This window comes from Microtus ochrogaster, unplaced genomic scaffold (genome assembly GCF_000317375.1).
Source record: "Microtus ochrogaster isolate Prairie Vole_2 unplaced genomic scaffold, MicOch1.0 UNK44, whole genome shotgun sequence".
Lineage (NCBI taxonomy): Eukaryota > Metazoa > Chordata > Mammalia > Rodentia > Cricetidae > Microtus > Microtus ochrogaster.
Window position 1 is genome coordinate 1,568,730 of NW_004949142.1, and position 18,597 is coordinate 1,587,326.

At 47.5% G+C, this 18,597-nt stretch overlaps 2 protein-coding genes across 6 annotated transcripts in view; both read right to left on the reverse strand.

The window, feature by feature from the left end:
- Positions 1-6,653: 6,653 nt before the first annotated feature.
- Positions 6,654-9,256, reverse strand: Hexim1 (hexamethylene bisacetamide inducible 1). The gene has a single exon (XM_005369080.3). The coding sequence runs from the start codon at positions 8,110-8,112 to the stop codon at positions 7,042-7,044; it is 1,071 nt and encodes a 356-aa protein (XP_005369137.1). The 5' UTR covers positions 8,113-9,256; the 3' UTR covers positions 6,654-7,041.
- A 3,968-nt stretch (positions 9,257-13,224) lies between these two features.
- Positions 13,225-18,597, reverse strand: part of Acbd4 (acyl-CoA binding domain containing 4) — an 11,119-nt gene continuing 5,746 nt past the window's right edge. For 4 of the 5 annotated variants that reach the window (XM_026777040.1, XM_026777039.1, XM_005369081.2 and 1 more), the window contains one exon: positions 13,225-14,066. In XM_026777040.1, the coding sequence (XP_026632841.1) occupies positions 13,947-14,066 (120 nt within the window). In that variant the 3' untranslated portion in view covers positions 13,225-13,946. Of the gene's footprint in view, positions 14,067-15,547; positions 18,449-18,597 lie in introns of those variants that run through there. The other variant, XM_026777041.1, reaches the window with a different exon arrangement.

The window sequence follows — 18,597 nt, forward strand, 5'->3', positions numbered from 1 at the left end:
TAATTGAGAATGACCTTGAACTCCAGACTGTGCCTCCACTTACAATTCCAAACACTGAAATTCAAGGTTGACACCAACTTCTTTTTGTACGTTGCTGGAGAGATGCTAGAGACTGAACCCAAGGACACCTGTGTGTTCTACAGGCTGAACTAAGTCCCCAGCTCTTAGGAGGTTTATAAGAGCTAAGTTACCAATCTGTCCAAAACAGTCTGTTTCTTCAATAAGAACCCAAAGGTGCTGGGTATAGTGGTATATGCCTTTAATCCCAGCACTCAGGAGGCAGAGACAGGTGGATTTTGGTGAGTTCCAGGAGTTTCAGGACAGCCAGGGCTACAGTGAGATCCTGTCTCGAAAGAAAGAAAGAAAGAAAGAAAGAAAGAAAGAAAGAAAGAAAGAAAGAAAGAAAGAAAGAGAAAAAAAGAAAATAATCAAGAACCCGAATGGTAATGATGCATCCCTTTTATCCCAGCATCCCAGCACCCCAGGTAGAGGCAAGCAGATCTCTGTGAGTTTCAGGATAGCCAGAGCCACACAGAGAAGCTCTTGTCTCAAAAAAAAAAAAGCTTTTCTGAGCCGGATGTGAACCAGGCTACTGAGGAGGCTGAGGTAGGAGATGGCTGGAACCTAGGTTTTGAGACCAGCCCAGACAACATTATGAGACCGGTCCCAGTAAAATAAATTAACAAATAGCTGCCTGTGGTGGTGCATGCCTGTAATCTCAGACAAAGGCAGGGGAATCACTGCAAGGTCAAACATAGTTTGGGCTACATAGTGAGTTGTTCAGGCCAGCAAAAGTTACATAGCAAGGTCCTCTCAAAAAAATTACTTAGTTGCCGGGCGATGGTGGCGCACGCCTTTAATCCCAGCACTCGGGAGGCAGAGGCAGGCGGATCTCTGTGAGTTCGAGACCAGCCTGGCCACAAGAGCTAGTTCCAGGACAGGCTCCAAAGCCACAGAGAAACCCTGTCTCGAAAAACCAAAAAAAAAAAAAATTACTTAGTTAATAGGATTAAATTTGAAAATATTTCCGAGTGTGATGGTATGAACCTCTTATCCCAGACAGAGTTCAGGAGTCTAAGGCAAGGGTGTTGCAAATTTGGCCTATATATAGCAAGCCTCTCAAAAGTAAATGTAAATACTAGGGTCCAGTGAGATAGCTCAGTGGCGTTCACTAATGTGGCTACTACCAAGCCTGATGACCTAAGGTGGATCCTCAGGATTTACATGGTAGAATGAGGGGACACCTGATATCTGCAAGTTGTCTTCTAACCTTCACTTGCATGGTGTAGTATGCCTACACATACACAAATACAAGGCCCAGAGAGGTGGCTGAGTGCTTACTGGAACTTGCTATTCTTGCTGAGGACCTGGGTTTGGTTCCCAGCACGCGCATGCCCGCAGACAACCAATCACCTGTATGTAATGAGGAGTTGTGATGCTCTCTTCTGGTCTCTGGACACCAGACATGCATGCAATGCACTTACATACGTGCAGGCACACATACACATAAAAAATCTTTAAAAATAAATTTACTTTTTATTTCTTTGTATATCATTTATTTATATTTTGTGTGAGAGTAACGTGGTACTTTTATTGCAATTATGGTGTACAAATGTGCAAAGTTAACTCCCTTCAAGAAAACAGTTAGTGCCAAGTATGCTGGCCCATGCTTGCAATAACCTCAGCATTCAGAAGACTAAGGCAGGATTGTCATGGTTTTGAGGCTAGCCTGGGGTAGAGTGAGACCACATCTCACAAAAGTAACAAAAGTCTACAAATTCAAGTGTACTTTAGGACCTCCGTATAAGTACTTTATCAGTTATAGCTAGTTTTTATCACATTGTATTTGTCAAACATGAGGCATGTAAGTAGACTAGGGTAACATATGTAGGCGTTTAGAATTGCCTAAAGTTCTGTTTTGGTTTTTGTTTTTTGAGACAGGGTTTCTCTGTGTAGCCCTGACTATCCTAAAACTCGCTTTGTAGACCAGGCTGACTTTAAACTCACAGAGATCTGTCTGCCTCTGCTGCCTGGTCTTGGTTTTGGTTTTAAACACAAGATTTTACTATGTAGAGCAGGGTGGGTGGTCTTGAACTCACAGACATCTTCCTCCCTCTGTCTCTGGAGTACTGAGTGCTGGGATTAATGTTTGGTTTCACATATCCATCCTTTGATAACATTTATTTTTTTATTTTATTTTCTAGACAGGGTTTCTCTGTGACTTTGGAGCCTATCCTGGAACTAGCTCTTATAGACCAGGCTGGTCTCGAACTCACAGAGATCCGCCTGCTTCTGCCTTCTGAGTGCTGGGATTAAAAGCGTGTGCCACCACTGCCTGGCTGATAAAATTTTTTAAAAGATAATATTTTTATTTCATTTATGCATTCAAAGTTGTAATTTGATTAGTCTCCCTCTTAAGTCCTCCCAGATTACCCACACCACCTCCCAATTATTTATTTACTTACTTTTTGTATCCCACTGATTCTAGTTTGTGCTTCCTATATATTTGTGAGTGTGAGGCTATCCTAGCATAGAGGACCTGCTAGGGGCCACATCCTTAAACAAACAAAAATAACAAATCTTCCTCATCCAGAAGCCATCAGCTGTCAGCTTCTGAGCTAGAGGGGGCGTTGTGATTCCTCTTCCCCTTGTGCCGGAATGTTGACCCCTTGATTTTCTGAAGGTACACTGTTAGGTTGTGGGGTTTTTTGTTTTTGTTTTTAGATTCTTTGGAGTCTTTTTGTTTCTCTGTCTCCTGTGTCCCCAAACCTGGAGATTAAATCCAGAGTCCTTGTTGAAGCTGGGCAAATACTCTACCACTGAGCTTCACCCCCAGCAATTTCTCTAACTTTGACGTCATTAGGGAAAGTATGGACTGTTTGATGTTTTGTGTGTGCTAGTCAAGTACTCTGACTGCCCTGTCATTGATCTACATCACAGAGCCATGGGTTGGGGAACTAAACCTCTACCATGCAGCAGCTCAGGCTGGCTTCAAACTCTTCTGTTTCCTAAATGTTGGGACTCTAGGTATGCAAATTGCACCTGGCGTTAAAATATGTTTATTCATATTTTCCCCAAGCAAGGGATTTTTATTCTGGGTAAAGTGAAAAGTAAAACACTGATCAAATATGCAACTGTGCTTGGTAGAGCCAATAAACAATCATGCCTATCTTACGTTTTGTTTTAGTGTGTTTTGGAGACAGGGTTCCTATAATCCAGGCTGATGCTGTGTAACCAAGGATGACCTTTAATTTCTGTTTGCCTGCTTCCACACCCCAAATGCTGGGACTACAGGTGTTCATCACCACACCCAGTGGAAGTATCTTGCTTTTGTATAGCACTTTTTAAAAAGATTTGAGTGTTTTGCCTGTATATATGTATGTGTACCACGTGTGTGCATGCCTGGGTCCATGATGTCAAAAGAAGGGATCAGTCCCCTGGAACTGGAATTATGGATAGCTGTGAGCCACCATGTGTTGAGAATGGGACTTCTGCAAGAGCAACAAGTGCTTTTAACCTCCAAACCATTTTACCTATTACCTATCCTCTCTCTCTCTCTTTCTCTCTCTCTCTCTGTTTTTTGTTTGTTTGTTTGTTTGTTTTGTTTTTTGAACTAGTTTCTCTATGAAGCCTTGGCTATCCTGAACTTACTCTGTATACCAGGCTGTCCTCGAACTGACAGAGATCCACCTGCCTCGCCTCTGCCTCTGCCTCCTGAGTGCTGGCATTAAAGGCATGCACCACCACCACCTGGCTACCTATCATTTCTGAAATTTCTTAATGACAGTCTTGTATATATGATTGTGTGGCTGTATATCTGTGGCAGGCGCACATACACATGTGGAGGCTAGAAGACAGTTTATTTCGCAATCATTGTCCACCTTGTTTACTTTGTGTATGTTCTCTATGTTCATGAGGTCAGAGGATACCTTCAGCCATTTTCCTCAGGAGCTGTCCGTCTTTTTTTTTTTTTTTTTTTTTTTGATAGCCTTAACTGTCTTGGAAAATTCACTATATAGACAATATAGGTCTTTAACTCAAAGAGATCCATCTGCCTCTGCCTCCTGAGTGCTGGGATTATAGGCATTGTGTCCTTATGGCCAGGCTCCTTCTCCATTTCCTCAGGGGAAAGTCTTTGACTGGGACCTGGGACTTACATTATACTAAACTGACTAGTTGTCACAAGTCCCAAGGATCAGCCTCCTTCCCCAGTGCTAGAATTGATAAGTGCAGGCCCCCACACCTGACTTTTATGTGGGTTCAGGGAACAAACTCAGGTTCTTAAGCTTTGTGGCAATCAGTTTACCAATATAGCTATGTCCTGTCCCCTCTCCCTTTTATTATTTTGAGATAGGGTCTCACATGGCCAGCTCAGGCTGGCCTAGAACTTGGTATGGGCAGGAAATGACTCTGAACTTCCAGTTCTCCTGTTTCTACTTCCTGATTGGTGGGATTACGGGCATGAGTACATGCCTGGGTTACCAAACCCAGTACTCTCTACACGATAGGGAACCACTGTGCCAACTAAACTACATTCCCAGGCCATTATTTAAAGAGAAAATCTGTTTTTCAGATCTAAATTAATCTTGAATTCTTTGGGTCTGTCCTCTAAAACTTGAAATCAAAAGGATTCCACCTCTTAGTGGTCTCAATGTTTTTGACTGGCCCAAGAGAAGTTCTGATTACCTGTCAGTCCAGGCCTCAATTTCCTCTCATCTATAGCCTTAGTACAAGAAAGGGAACAAACTGAAATTGCTCACTTGCAAGCCAGGTCTTTTGAGCAGCTGTTAAAATGTAGGCTGGGGTGTGGGGGGGATGGAGGATCGTTTGTCATCACAACCTTGTTACTACAGGCAACTCAGAGTCTTCTCTGCTGGAAGAGCAGTAGTCTGTGTTTCAATCTAGAAAGTTTTAGTTAACATTTATCATTCCAAGAACATAAATAGCAAAGTGTTAGTGCCTTTGAAACATTGAGACAAAAATTTGCATAACCCAAGGTGAAGTGGAATAGTTTAGAGACACTTAAAACTATTTGTGTGTATGTTTAAAACCCAGATGTAGTTTTCACTTCAAAGTAGAATGCACACTTTTCCTAGTGACAGATGCATTTAAGGTTTTCCCAGAGTGGGGTCTGGAAAGTCCATGTTTCTAAGAGTAGAAGAAATAGGTTGTTTCTAGCTGAATCTTAGGAAAACGATCTCACTGCTGCATCCTGCTCTGGTGCACTCAAATGAGGTATGGCTTTGCATGGTAAAGCCATAGGGCACTATTGCTGCTTTCTGCCAAACAGCTGGTTTTCTAGGGCTGCTGCATGATGTCATAGAATAAAAAATTAAAAAAAAACACGGAAACTCTTTCAAAATAGATATTTAATGCAATCTTTAGGTCAAAGAAAATTTGATTTTTACAATTTCTGCAGTAGACCGCCTGCCAGAATGGGACCAGCATCCTACTGGCACAGTTTCCCTTGATTTACTGATTTGTCTGTGCTGCTTATGCTCCACTGTGGCCATTTAGCTGCCAGAACAGAGAAGGGTACCCCTCCCACCCTGTTTAGGGGTTCTTAAAGAATTGGGCAACCTCCTGAGTTTCTTGAACCAGTGGCTGTTTGTAAATATATATCTCACAAGACTACATACAATTATATGGGGTGCATGGACCCCCAAGGCCCCCTGTGGTTTTTAAGGCTCCAGGTTAAGGAACCAGTGTTCTAATAATTTGAGCAATATAATTGCCCTAGGGAAACACTGACACAGGTCAGGTGAAGGAGGGATACATTAACTATGACAAGAAAGAACAATGGTTGAATTTATTTTTCAATCTGTTGTAGGAACTAGTTCTCAGAGCTTTCCTGCATTTTCAAGAGCATAAGTCCCTAACCTAGGCAGCTGTCCAGCAGCCTAGGAGACTGAGACTAGCTGTTGTACTGAGAACAAGCAGGGTTTCTGCTCATCAACTCAGGGCCTCAGGCCCTCTTTGTAACCAGTTTTACTTGCAGAAAGGGGCATTTCAAATTTTAGTTTGATTCTAATGGATAGGTCAGCTTTTCTTAATAGAGAAAAATACTTTTAAGTATAGGACAATAAAGCTAAGTCCTTGGATCACTTAGCCATTTCAATCCAATATTCTGTCTCTAACCTGTTAACATAAAAAGTTGCCCCACAAGTTTATTTCTTGCTTGCACTGAGAAAGCGAGTTTACCAGGAGCCTCACCTAGGTCTCCAGGACTCCTTAGCATTATTGGAGTTGGGGGTGAGGGCTTAGAAGCCAGGACTACTGAAAACTGGGACTTGTAGAGCTGGAATGATGCTTCCAGTTCTCTAACAAATTGCCAAATTAGGTTTATTCTTTGGTTACCACATTTCTGAATGGCCATCAAGGGGCAGATGCTGGGCTTCTGTTTGTAGCCACTTTCTATCCCCCCAAATACCAAACAACTCATAAAGGAAGCAAGCTCTGTTTAGTACTGAAGATAAAGCTGAATGTATTTTACCTGAACTGCATTTTGAAGCATACTAAAACCATAGGGTGGGGGGCAAACCGAATTTCAGGTAGTTTTGCAAACTGATAAACAGTTTTTTTTTTTTTACCCTTCCTCAAAAGTACAGTCACATCAATCAACACGATTTTGAATCTCTAGAAATCACACTGAAACTGTTACATTTACAAACATTAAATTTATTATAACTAGAATGAATGTAATGGGTCTCAGATTTGGCCACCTCATAGCTCCGCTTAAGGAGGGGATTTTTTTTTTTAAACAAAAAAATGCATTTTAACTTGGTCAAATTACTTGCACATTAAGAAACAACGTCTAAGAAGGAAAACAAGAAAAGCAACCCTTCAGTTTCACATAATTAAAGAACAGGAGAAAGCACACAAGTAACATCATGGCTAAATTTACCAAACCAAAGCCAGGGGGATTTTCTCTTCTGATTATGTGTCATAAAAAGGTCCGCTGTCTTATATACACATGTATATAATGTTACATTCCAGCACTGTAAAAAGTCCCCTTTGCCCCCCCCCCCCCAAGTTTTCAGTCTAGTCGCCGAACTTGGAAAGCGGCGCTCGCTCCTGCTGCCGGTGTAATTCGTTCTCGGTCAGCAGCTGGAGGTTCTCGGCGCGCAGCCGGTCCAGCTCCAGCTCCAGCTCCCGCACTCGCGCATCGACGCCGCCCAGCCGCTTGCTCTCCAGCCGCAGTCGGTTATTTTCGTCCTCCTTGCGCGAGAGGCACTTCTCCAGCTCCAGGTACTCTTTGATGAGCTCCTGCTTGCTCATGTTCTGCAGGCTCTCGGCGTGGTACCGTTCGTACGTCTCCGAGAAGTCCCGCTGCAGAAACTCGCTGCCGTCCCCTCCCATGCCATCGCTGCCCCCGTCCTCCTCACCAACTTCTTCCACAAAGTCCTCATCGCTGGTGTCGTCGGATTTGGCGGCTGCCCTCTTGGGGTAGAGGCCGGTTTTGAGGTCAGGCTCCTCCTGATCGTGGTCATCCATGAGGAACTGCGTGGTGTTATAGGGCGCGACCGGCTGGCCCTTGGCGAACATCTCAGCTCGAACCCGCGAAGCTCGCAGGCTCTGCTTCTCGTCGAACTTTTTCTTCTCCTCCCAAGTCAGCTTGTAGTATGGCTTCCAATGCCGCTTCTTCTTGGAGGGGCGCCTCCGATGTTTTTTCTTGCCCAACTGTCTCTGCTGCTGTCCCCATGCCTCCTCGCCTCCAGCGGCAGAAGCACCCAACTTGGTGGCCTCCGAGTCATGACCTGGCAGGACAAGGGACTCGGACATCGGTTCCCCCTCCACCGACGGGGAGGCACCGCCAGTAGATAGGTCCTCCCCGTTCTGGCCCTTCTCGCCCGTTTCCAGGCAGCTTGATTCTGGACGGTCATTGGTCTGCAGTGGGGGCGGCTGGAGCTTCAGGCCCCCTTCTCCCTCCTGTCCCGGACGGCCACCCGACTGCGGGGACGCTCTCGATTGCCACCTACTGTCCTCCTTGGGCACCCGTTCCTCCGCGCCTGGGGGGCGCTCAGAGTTCTGCTCCTCATGGACAACAGCAGCACCTGTACAGTTGCTAGTTGGAGGCTGGTGTTGATGTTCTGACAAGAGTGGCTCGGCCATGGCTTTAGTAGAGTCCTCTTCAGGAAGTTTGAGAAATTTTGGGTTAAGAAAAAAAAAGGCTTTTCTTTTCAGAGAATGTCCAACAAAGTCCTCTTCGGCCGGTAATTTCTGCAGTGACTTCTTTCGTCCGTCTTGTCAGCAAACTCAAATCGCAACTTGGAGTTAAGTCAATAAAGGGTTAAGCGCTCACAAGCGTGGCCAACTAGCAAGTCCAAGAGGATGCAGCGGCAGGCACAGTACGTAATGTTCACACGGGTGGGCTTCACGCCTCCCCGCTGAGCGCTCCCACGATGGAGGAGTTGGTGGGCAAGGAGGTGAGGCTTAAGTCCAATGGGTTAAACCCAGCCCCGAAGGGGTTAAAACTACCCGATGACGCTGCCTCCGAGGGGCCGAATCCACAAAGGGTTAAATCCCCTGCCGCAGAGCCCACAAGGGGTTAAAGTCCCAGAGCCACCTCCTCCCACTTCCACGGGTGTCGCTCCAACCCGAGCTCCCAGTTCCCCAGGCCGGGCCGGAGCCTTAGCCGAGGACAGACAAACTCATCTCCCCTCTGGCTCGATGCTCCGCTCAGTTCTCCTCCGCCTCCTCCTCTTTTCCTCCCTCCCTCCTCCCCCTTCAGACAGCTCTTCTTCCGCCTCCTCCTCCGGCTTCCCCTCCCAACCTGACTTTCCACCTGCCAACTTCCAACTGCTGTCTCCTAGCCCTCAGCGCCTCTTATATATAGAAGCTTGCTAGCCCCGCCTGTGCGCATGCGTAACGGAGTCCCGCTGTGGGGCTGCCGGGAGTCGTAGTCCTCTTCTTTCGGGCCCGCCGTCCTCGCGCGCCGTGCAACGTAGCCAATCGTAGAGCGCGTAGGGGGCGTCTCCCAGGCCGCCTCCTTCCATCGCTTTGCAGTCGCTGAAGAAACGTGAGCGGTCATTGGGCAAGAGTTATTCGTCTCTCTGAGGGGGGGGGAAGACCAATCGCAAGGGAGATGGGGCGGATTCTGGACCATACCATTGTGCTTCAGGAATACAAGAAGATTCCATGACCTTTGGGAGTCTAGACAGAATATTTTTATTAAAAGGTGCGTTTAAAAGATCAATGTCGTATTCTGCTCTCAGCGGAAAGGTTCGGATAGTTATAGACGGTTTTCAACTAGTGCAAAAATGGTTTGTCCCTAAAAAGTAGTCCCTAAAGTGTAAAAGAGGATTAAGTCCTATAAAGAGAGATGTTGGTCATGATTACTGACATTGGATTCTTAAAATTATAGTAATGTCTCTGAGGCAGGTGACGAGTTCCTGGGAGAGAGATAAGCGGAAGGATATTGTGGACAAATATTTATTTAAAAAACAAAACCCGAAAAGCGCATGAAGAAGTAAACAAATGAAGAATTAAGAAGTGCCGCCTTAAAGGCACAGTGTGTCGGCCTGTTGTGCATCAGCCTCACGCTAGGCCTCGGGAGATGAGAGGGCGGGTTCGAGTCCTGAGTGACGTCGGCCCCTCAGGCTACCCTGGGGACCCTTGGGTAAGAAAAGCCACCTTGGCCAAGAGCCATTTCCACACCAGGGGCGAAAGCAAAATGGACATCCGCGGTTTAGCTCTTCGTCTGAGCCCCACCGAAAGCACTAATGGGGGCAAAGGAGTCACCCCAAACCCCGGATTCGGCCGACTACAATGGCCTCCCTGGGCCTTGGCTTCATCGCTTTTGAGACCGCAGACCTTTCCCTAGCAGCGACAGGAGAGTTCGGGCCAGTTGATGCACATCTCTGTCGGGAAGGGATTCAAAAATCAATGAGATTCCGAAAGGAGCACGGTGTTGTCCAGAGATGAGATTGGGGGAAAGAGGCTTGGAGAAGGAGGGCTGGAGGCCTTCCCTGAAAACGGGTGTGCTTGACCCCGGGCCGTAGGGTAGGTTGGGGGTGAAGTGGGGTCCTGTTTCCCCCTTAAAAGGAGTTCGGACTCTGGTCTTTTTTACTTGAAGGGCTCTGAGAACTCTCTTTAATCCCCTTGGTGTAATTGCTGCGGCTCCCTTTGCTTGAGTACCTAGTGACCCTTGCTTCTTATTTCTCCCTACATCCCAGCCAGAATTCAGTGAGAGTGTATGCATGGAACTATTTGACCACCACAGCCATGTGAGACAAGCCAGGATTTAACCTCCATTTTAGATGTAAGAAAGCTCTAAAACTTGGAGTACTAAAGTGATTTATCCAAGGTCACGTGACAACCAAGTGGCAGATCAAACTAGAGGTTCTGTCTACCTGACACTCAATACCATTTTTATTTATTTATTTTGTCCAAAACACAAAATCCAAGGCCTGGAGAGCTGGCCCAGCAGATAAGAGCGCTGGCACCCACATGTTGTCTCCAGATCCAGGGGCTCTGATGCCTTCCATGGGCACCAGGCAAGTACCTGACTCATACATACACACAGGAAAAAAACACTTCAGATATGTAAAATAATAAAAATCATTTAAAACCGGGCGGTGGTGGCCCCAGCACTCAGGAGGTAGGCAGATCTCAGTGAGTTCAAGGCCAGCCTGATCTGCAAAATGAGCTTCAGGACAACCAGGACTATTACACAGAGAAAAAAACTGTCTTAAAAAAATTTTTTTAAGACAAAACACAAAATCCTCCTCCCCCCATTTCCTCAAGAACCCTGAACTTTATTTCCAATCACTTTAAATGGTTGCAAACAATGCAGTTAGCAGTCATCTGCTAGGGCAGAAAAGAGCTTTAGAGCAGTAAGTTGCTCAGACTATAGTGAGCAACCCAAGCGCAGCAGCTGAGATTGCAGTTAAAGGAAATGTGTGTGGCAGCCTCGTGAGCCTAGCTGTCCAGGGCTGGGCAGTGCGTGGACAGGCCTTCTGGAGCAGCTGACTGGGACGGAGCATAAAGAACATTTTACTTTGTCTCTGTTGTGTTTGAGGCCAGGCCTCATCCTCCTGCCTCAGCCTCCACAGTAATGGCAGCTGTAGGCGCATGCCACCTCCCAGGGTGTAAAAGAGTTGAGGAACTTCAGAGTGGTGGGGGTGGGGCGGGGGGGGGGATAGTAATTGTAGTGCAAGGCTGTCTCCAAGGGGAAGGGAGAAGAAGGGGTCCCTTGAGAACATTCAGATGTTTTGAAAATTCTAGCTTGTTTCCATGTACTTCCAGAAACTCAGGTCTGTCTGAAAATCCTGCCTTTCTCTGTCTTCATGACGTAGGAGGCACCAGGAGATGAAGAACAAAGAGGAAAAGGGCACAGGCCGCGGGAGGAGATGGCTCCGTGGCTGAGAGCATGTGTCCTCTCAGTTCACAGCTGTCCGTCCAGCTCCAAGGGTCTGGCGCTCTCTTCTGACCTCCACCAGTGCCAGACATATGCGGTACAGGGACATACATGCCAACAAAACATTCATGCATAAAATGTAGCTTAACACTACACCCCAGACAGGGTTTTGCTGTGTGACAGTTTTAGCTGTCCTGGAACTAGCTCTGTAGACCTGGAACTCACAGAGCTCCGCCTGCCTCTGCCTCCCCAGTACTGGGATTAAAGTTGTGCACCACCACAACTGGCTGTATTTTAAATTTTTTCTTAAGAGGAGTTAGGTGGAGGTTTAATCCCAGCACTTGGATCTCTGTGAGTTCAAGGCCAGCCTGGTCTACAGAGTGAGTTCTGGGACAGCCAGGGCTACACAGTGAAACCCTGTCTCAAGAAACATTTTTTTTTTTTAAGAGGAAATGAGGTCTTTGGAAACAACTTGACTGGGAGAGTCAAAACTTCCAAACTTCAGGCATTGGAGGATTTGAGCACTCAGTCAGGGATGTACACGTTAAAGTTGAACCTAGATGAAGTTTACTGGACAGTGTTAAGCCGTAGGGTCTCTATAATGGGTGAGACATAATCACCAGGCTGTAGGGTTCCAGAACTTCTAGCCCTTTGCCAAGCATTTCCCACTCTCCAGTCATTGTTTTTTTTTTTTTTTTTTTTGTTTTTAAACCCAACAACTTTATTTCATGTACATTGGTGTAACGATGTCAGATTCTCTGGAACTGGAGCTACAGACAGCTGCGAGCTGCCATGTGGGTGCTGGGAATTGAACCCGGGTCCTCTGGGGGAGCATTCAGTGCTCTTAACCACTGAGCCATCTCACCAGCCCTCTCCAGTCATTGTTAAACGTCTCAACTCCTGCCTTATGATGAGGCATTCCTAGTTCGCAAACAAGCCGACCCCTACTCAGATCTTCAGGTCCCAGCTTGCGGAGGCAATGTGTGAGCTGTGAAGCTGACAGTCTACTTCCCCCGCATCCTGGTCCCAGTTCGATGGGCTCCCACCGCCCAGCTGATGTCTGCCTTCAGCACAGGCTGTTCAGCCTTTTCCTGTGACCCTGGACTGTGCCCTGAAGTACCTGTGCAGTGTGTGGTGTCTGTCTTTAGGGCTACCCTCCTGCTGCTAAGGCCCCACAGAGTGACTGTATTTCCCATGAGGCCTAAGGATGGTCAAAGCCTGGGGAAGTGTTCAGACCCACAGTGTTAGGGAACTCAGAGGAACACACCTAGGGATCTCCAGTACCATCCTTTTCCCCCCAGAGCAAGGGAGAGCCCGAGGCCCAGGTGGTAGCAGCTGCCAATAGCTAGCCCTGTAGGCTCTGAGCACTAGAAGGTGCTGGAGTGGTCAGTTTAAAGCGGAATACAGTCTAGTGGCTGGAGGCAGCCAGGCAGGCACAGCAGGGTTGGCCCACAATGTCCGACCAGAGGCCAGGCCACCTAGGCAGTTCTTAGCAAAAGTTCCAAAGTCAAGCAAGCAGCTCAAGAGATCTGTGCAGGTCCTGGGTCCACAACTGGGGGTTGGTGTTCAGGCAATGGAGGACCTGCCCCCACCCCTCCCAGTGGGTGGGCCCGGGCCTTCTAGAAAGTTCTCTGGGAAGAACAGGAGGACATGATAGGAAGTAACAACCAAGACTTAAGAAGTTAAGTCTTCTTCTAAACGATGCTGGGAAAGAGGCAGCATCGTTTGGAGCCCACAGCAGAGTACTCCAATCCTTAGGGAGGCGTGCAAAGTTGGGCCAGCAGCCCTCCCCCTGGGGCGGGGCCAACCAACACCCGGCTCCCGGTAAGAACTCTAAGCCTCCAAGCGACCCCCGCCCCCGCCCAGGTACTCCCTGACCCCAGTAGGAGACCTGTTTTCTCCTGGTTCCTCTAGGGAGGAGGAAAAATATTCCTTATAAGGAAGCCCTAGCTCTTCTTCGGAGCATTTAGGGAGTGGGACTGGACTTGTGTCTCGCGCGACCCGCCCGTTTTCCCGCTCTTTTCGTGGGCGCCCAGACGGCAGACTGAGGAGGTTTTCTTTTGTTTAATGAATAGTTCAATTGCACGTGAATCTTCAGTGAAGTCCTGAGCGCGATGTGAATTTGTGCGTGTGTGCGGGGCGTCCCAGCCCCCAGCCTGCACACCCCTCCCATTCCTCCCAGCTCCAGTCTTTCCTGTAACCTTTCAGCCAATCAGTCTTCAGGCCAGGTCCAAGTCCCAACTCGCCCAAGAGCTGAGTCTGGGCAGGAAGCCGACTCGGCAGGAGCAAAGTCAGGTGACCCAGAGGGTGGGGTCGGAGGGTGCTCACCGCCAACCCCAAAGCTAGGATGTGCACCATGACAGCAGCCAATCCAACCGCTTGGGGACTCTGGGAGTCTGTGCGAGTTGCAGGGAAGGGTGGGGTCTTATTGCCCCTCCCCCCCCAAAGGAGGGAGTGCCAGGGCGAAAGAGGATAGGAGGGATTTCTAATGCTGTTTCCCTAAACCTAGGGAGGCTCAGGTCACAGCAGGACGTGCGCGGGGACTCGTCATAGCCTTCTCAGTTGCTAGAGAGACCCCTTCCTTGAGTCACCTCTTCTGGGTCCGAAACTGTCGGAAGAGCCACTGGACAACGAAGGGCCACAGGGTAAAGAAGAGCAGCGTGGGAGCCGAGAGCCCTAGGGGCCAAGGCCGAGTCCTGGGTGGCCTCTGCAGCCAAGAGGGAAGGAGTCAGAAGCCAGCCCGGCTTCAGGACAGCCCGCCTCCTAGAAACTTACTTCCAGACCTCTTTCGGCCCGGCCTCCCGGAGACTGGGAGGGTCCTAAACCTACCTGTGCTCCAACCTGAAGCGTGCCCCTCCCCCACCTAATCCCAGGTGAGACAGTTTCCAAGCCGGCTCCTCCAGGCCTGAAAAGGACCAGGCTAGTAGTACTGTACCGGAAAGACCTGTACTGGAAGGCACAAAGCTCATATTTCAAACAAGGAACCGGGGTACTCCAAATATCTATTCTAGAAGGAGTCAGGGCTCATGGGGGAGTCTCCAATCCTAGGGCAGTGTGACAGACACATCCAGTACTTAGAAACTAGAGAGTCCCTAAGGTCTAAGAACAGGATCTGGCTTGAAAGGATCTCCAAAGTTGTAACAATCTAGTCAAAAAAAAAAAAAAAAAAAAAAAGAGTTGGTAGGATGGTTCTGTGGGTAATGCCTGCCATGCAAGCCTCATTGCCTGAATTCAATCCCCAGAGCCTACACAGAGGTAGGAGAGAAGCAGCTCCACAAAGCTGTCTGCTGACACACACAGCGGTACACGGTGGAGGATCCAGCAACCTCTTCAAGGTCCACACTGCACGGACAGGGTGCATAGACATACGTGTGTGCCGGCAAAACACACATGTACAGAAACACTTAGAAAAAAAAACAAAAGAGCTGGCTCTATGGCTCTGTGGTAGCGTGCCTGCCTAGCATGTGAGGTATTCAATCCCCAGAACTGCAAAACACAAAAGAACTATTACAGATGATTAAAATGATGAATCTTTAAAATTTAGGAGTCTGTGGCCATAAGAAAACTAGAAATTATATCATTGCAGATGCTTGCCAGTTAGTACTTTAAATATTAATTAGGGTCTGGAGAGATGGCTTCGTGGTTAAGAGAGCACTTGTTGCTCTTGGAGAGAGACTCAGTTTGATTCCCAGCACCCACATGATGACTCCCAGCCAACCATAACTCCAAATCCAGGGGATCTATGCTCTCTCAGACTCCGTGGGCACCATAACTCCAATCCAGGGGATCTATGCTCTCTCAGACTCCGTGGGCACCATAACTCCAATCCAGGAGATCTACACTCTCTCAGACTCCGTGGGCACAAGGCACACACACAGTACACATACATGCACACAGACAAAATACTCAGACATAAAATTAATGTTAACAATCAAATAAGCCTGGGCTAGGGATGCAGCTCAGTGGGGCAGTACTTCCTAGCATGTGCAAGGCCCCGAGTTCCACCCTAGCACTGCAAAACACAAGAGATACAGAAGATGGGCATGTGGCCCTTGCCTGTAATCCCAGCACTCAGGAGGCTGAGGCAGGAGGATCACAGGTGAATTCCAAGGCTAGCCTGACCTACACATCAGGACCCTGTCTCACAAAAAAAAAAAAAAAAAAAAAAAAAAAAAGGAAGAGGAAGAAGAGAAGGAGGAAGAACAAAGTCAAGAAAGAAGAAAATGAAACCCTGTGGGCAGTTTTGTTTCAGGAAAACCCTACAGAAAACAAAACGCTCACCTGTTGGAGGAATAAGAGAATTGAAAATCAACAAATTTTTGCAAGCACTAAATAAATTGCTGTCAAGGCAAAGATCATCAGTTGTCAAACACAGTATGGCAAAATGGTTGATGAGCTGGACATTCCGTGGCTTCAAGAGGAAAACTTGACATCATGGAGTTGGGGCCAGACTGTCCCCAGGCCAGCAGTACAGGCTAGACTCCCTAGTGGTAGAGGGCCAGGTACTACCTGTCCCTGAGTGTCCCCTGATGTGAGGAACATCACTCTGATATGGTTTGTTGTTTGTTTGTAAAACAATGATGACTTTATTTTATTTGTGTGTGTGTGTGTGTGTGTGTTTGCCCCATGGGTGTGGGAGGTGCCCATCAAGGTCTGATTCCCTGGAGCTGAAGTTCCAGCCATTTCTGAACTCTCTGACATGGGTACAAGGAAGTGAACTTGGGCCTCCGGATGAAGAGGAAGCACTCTTAACAGTTGATCCATCTTTCCAGCCCCTGATTTCTGTTTTTAATTTATTGAGACAGGGTCTTAACTTTATAGCTCAGGTTGGCCTGGAACTCACAGCAACCCTCCTGTCTCAGCCTCCCAAGTGCTAGGATTACAAGTGTAAACTACACTGGGTGGCAGAGGGGAGGAGACAGGCAGGCAAATCACCGTGAGTTCAAGACCAGCCTGGTCTACATAGTGAGTTCCAGGCCAGCCAGAGCTACACAGTGAGCCCCTATCTCAAACAAAACAAACAAATCACACACAAAAAAAACTCAAGGGCTAGACAGAGGACTCAGTAGGTAAGAGCGTTTGCTGGTCTTGCAGAGAACCCAGCATTTACATGGCAGCTCACAACTGTCTCTGATTCTACTTTCAGAGGATTCAACACCCTCTCCTGACTTCTGAGGATACCAGGCACACATGTGGTACATATACATACATGCAGGCAAACACTCATGCACATACATCTAAGTAAAAACCAAAACACTACAACCAAAACCAAGTGTAAACTACCTCACATAGTCTCTGGCCAGAATGTTTAACTAGATACAAAACCAATCTTTGGATCTTAACTCATTTCACAGAAGATACAGTGTACAAGAAAATCAGGCATGATCAGGCCCCAGAAGTGGGACAGTCTGCATGCCCCTGTGCCAGGACTAGTTTAGGCTGAAGGGTGTAGCTCAGATGCTGAGCTAAATGTCCTGTGTTTGACACCTGCTTCCAGCAGAGGCAACGACAGAAATAATGGTGCTGAACTAGGGACAGTGTGACCCTGGACTGGTCAACAGCGGCTGAAACAACTCGGAAAATCTGAACTTGAACTGGGTATCTGGTGATATTACAGAATTGTAATAAAATATATTCAGAATTCAGAGTGGAACTTTATGAAGCTTACAATATACTTTTTTTTTCTTTTTGGCTGGTGTGGAACTCAAAGCTTAGGCAAGTCTCAAGCTTCACGGATCCTCCTGACTCTGCCTCCAGGATGTCAGGATTGTAGGTATGCTGTAATGGTTGATTTTAAAATGCTAAGGATCCTGGCACTTGGGAGGCAGAGGCAGGTTGATCTTTTCAGTTCAAGGTCAACCTGTTCTACAGTGTGAGTTCTAGGACAGGCAGGGCTGTTAACACGGAGAAACCCTGACTCAAAAAAACAAAACAAAAGGGGCTGGGAGATGGCTCATCTGTTAAGAACTGCTGTTCCAGAGGTCCTGAGTTCAATTCCCAGTAACCATATGGTGGCTCACAACCATCTATAATGAGATCTGGTGTCCCTCTTCTGGCCTGCAGGAGTATATGCAGGCAGAACACTGTATACATAATAAATAAATTTCTAAAACAACAACAACAAGTGCTGAGGATCAATGAGATAGATGGTTAGCAAGAAAGGTGTTTGTGGCCAAGACTGAAGATCCTAATTTAATCTCCAGGACTCACAGTAGGAGAGATGCAGTTGTCCTGTGACCTACACACACACACACACACACACACACACACACCCACGTACATCATCCCCCCCCCCCCATTTTAACTAGGTCTCATGTCACAGGTCTGTGATTTCCAGTTACTTAGCAAATGCTAGGTTTAAACTTCTTTCCCACTTTTGGTGGCGCTAGAGTGAGCCCAGTGCCCCAGGGCTTCTAGGGAAATGCCCCATTGTTGTGCTGTATCTCCAGCTCGACCCCAGCAACTGTATAATCTATGAAACATTCTAATTGCTAATGGGCAACTTGGTAAGACCTTGTGTCAAATAAAAGACAAGCTGACGATTGGCTCAATGCTAGAGTCCTTGCTTAGTACAGGGGAGGGCTGGGCGGGGGGTCCTTCACATTTCAAGTGGGTAAAAGGTGGCATGGGAATAAAGAATGCTGTGGGGGAGGGGAAGCAGTGTTGAAATCCTTGTCACCAAGGCTCAGATCCACCATACTCAGTAGGTTAGGGGTCACACCAGAGATCTTCAAATAGAGCAACGAAGCCTACTCCCGGTTTAAAGACCCTTTAACCACATTCTCACTAGGATAGGTAACAAGAGACTGGGGGCTACCCTGGGCTTCATCAATGCTGTTAACCGGAGCCCACGGGAGGAGACAGGTAGGTTCTGGGTACAGCAAAAGCAGTTCAAGGGTTTCCATGTTGTGTGCCCCCAGGCAAGCTAAGTTCTCAGGCCTCTATTTCCTATTCTGCAAAAGGGAAATCAAGTCAGGCGGTGGTGAAGGCTGTAACCTCAGCATTTGAGAGGCTGAGGCTGGAGGAAGGTAAATTCTAAACCGTTGGGCTACACAGCAAGATCTCACCACAAACAGACAAAAGCCAACCCTGTAGGCCACACAGTGATTGAGGATTGAGAGAGAGAGGGAGGGAGGGAGGGAGGGAGGGAGGGAGGGAAGAGAGAATAACAAATCAGCAGGAAGGCTAAGAACTGGTCTGGATTAAAAACACTTAGGCAGGCCGGGCGATGGTGGCGC

Excerpts from the sequence above, each read along its gene's own strand:
- Hexim1 (XM_005369080.3), bottom strand. The coding sequence starts at position 8,112 with ATGGCCGAGCCACTCTTGTCAGAACATCAACACCAGCCTCCAACTAGC.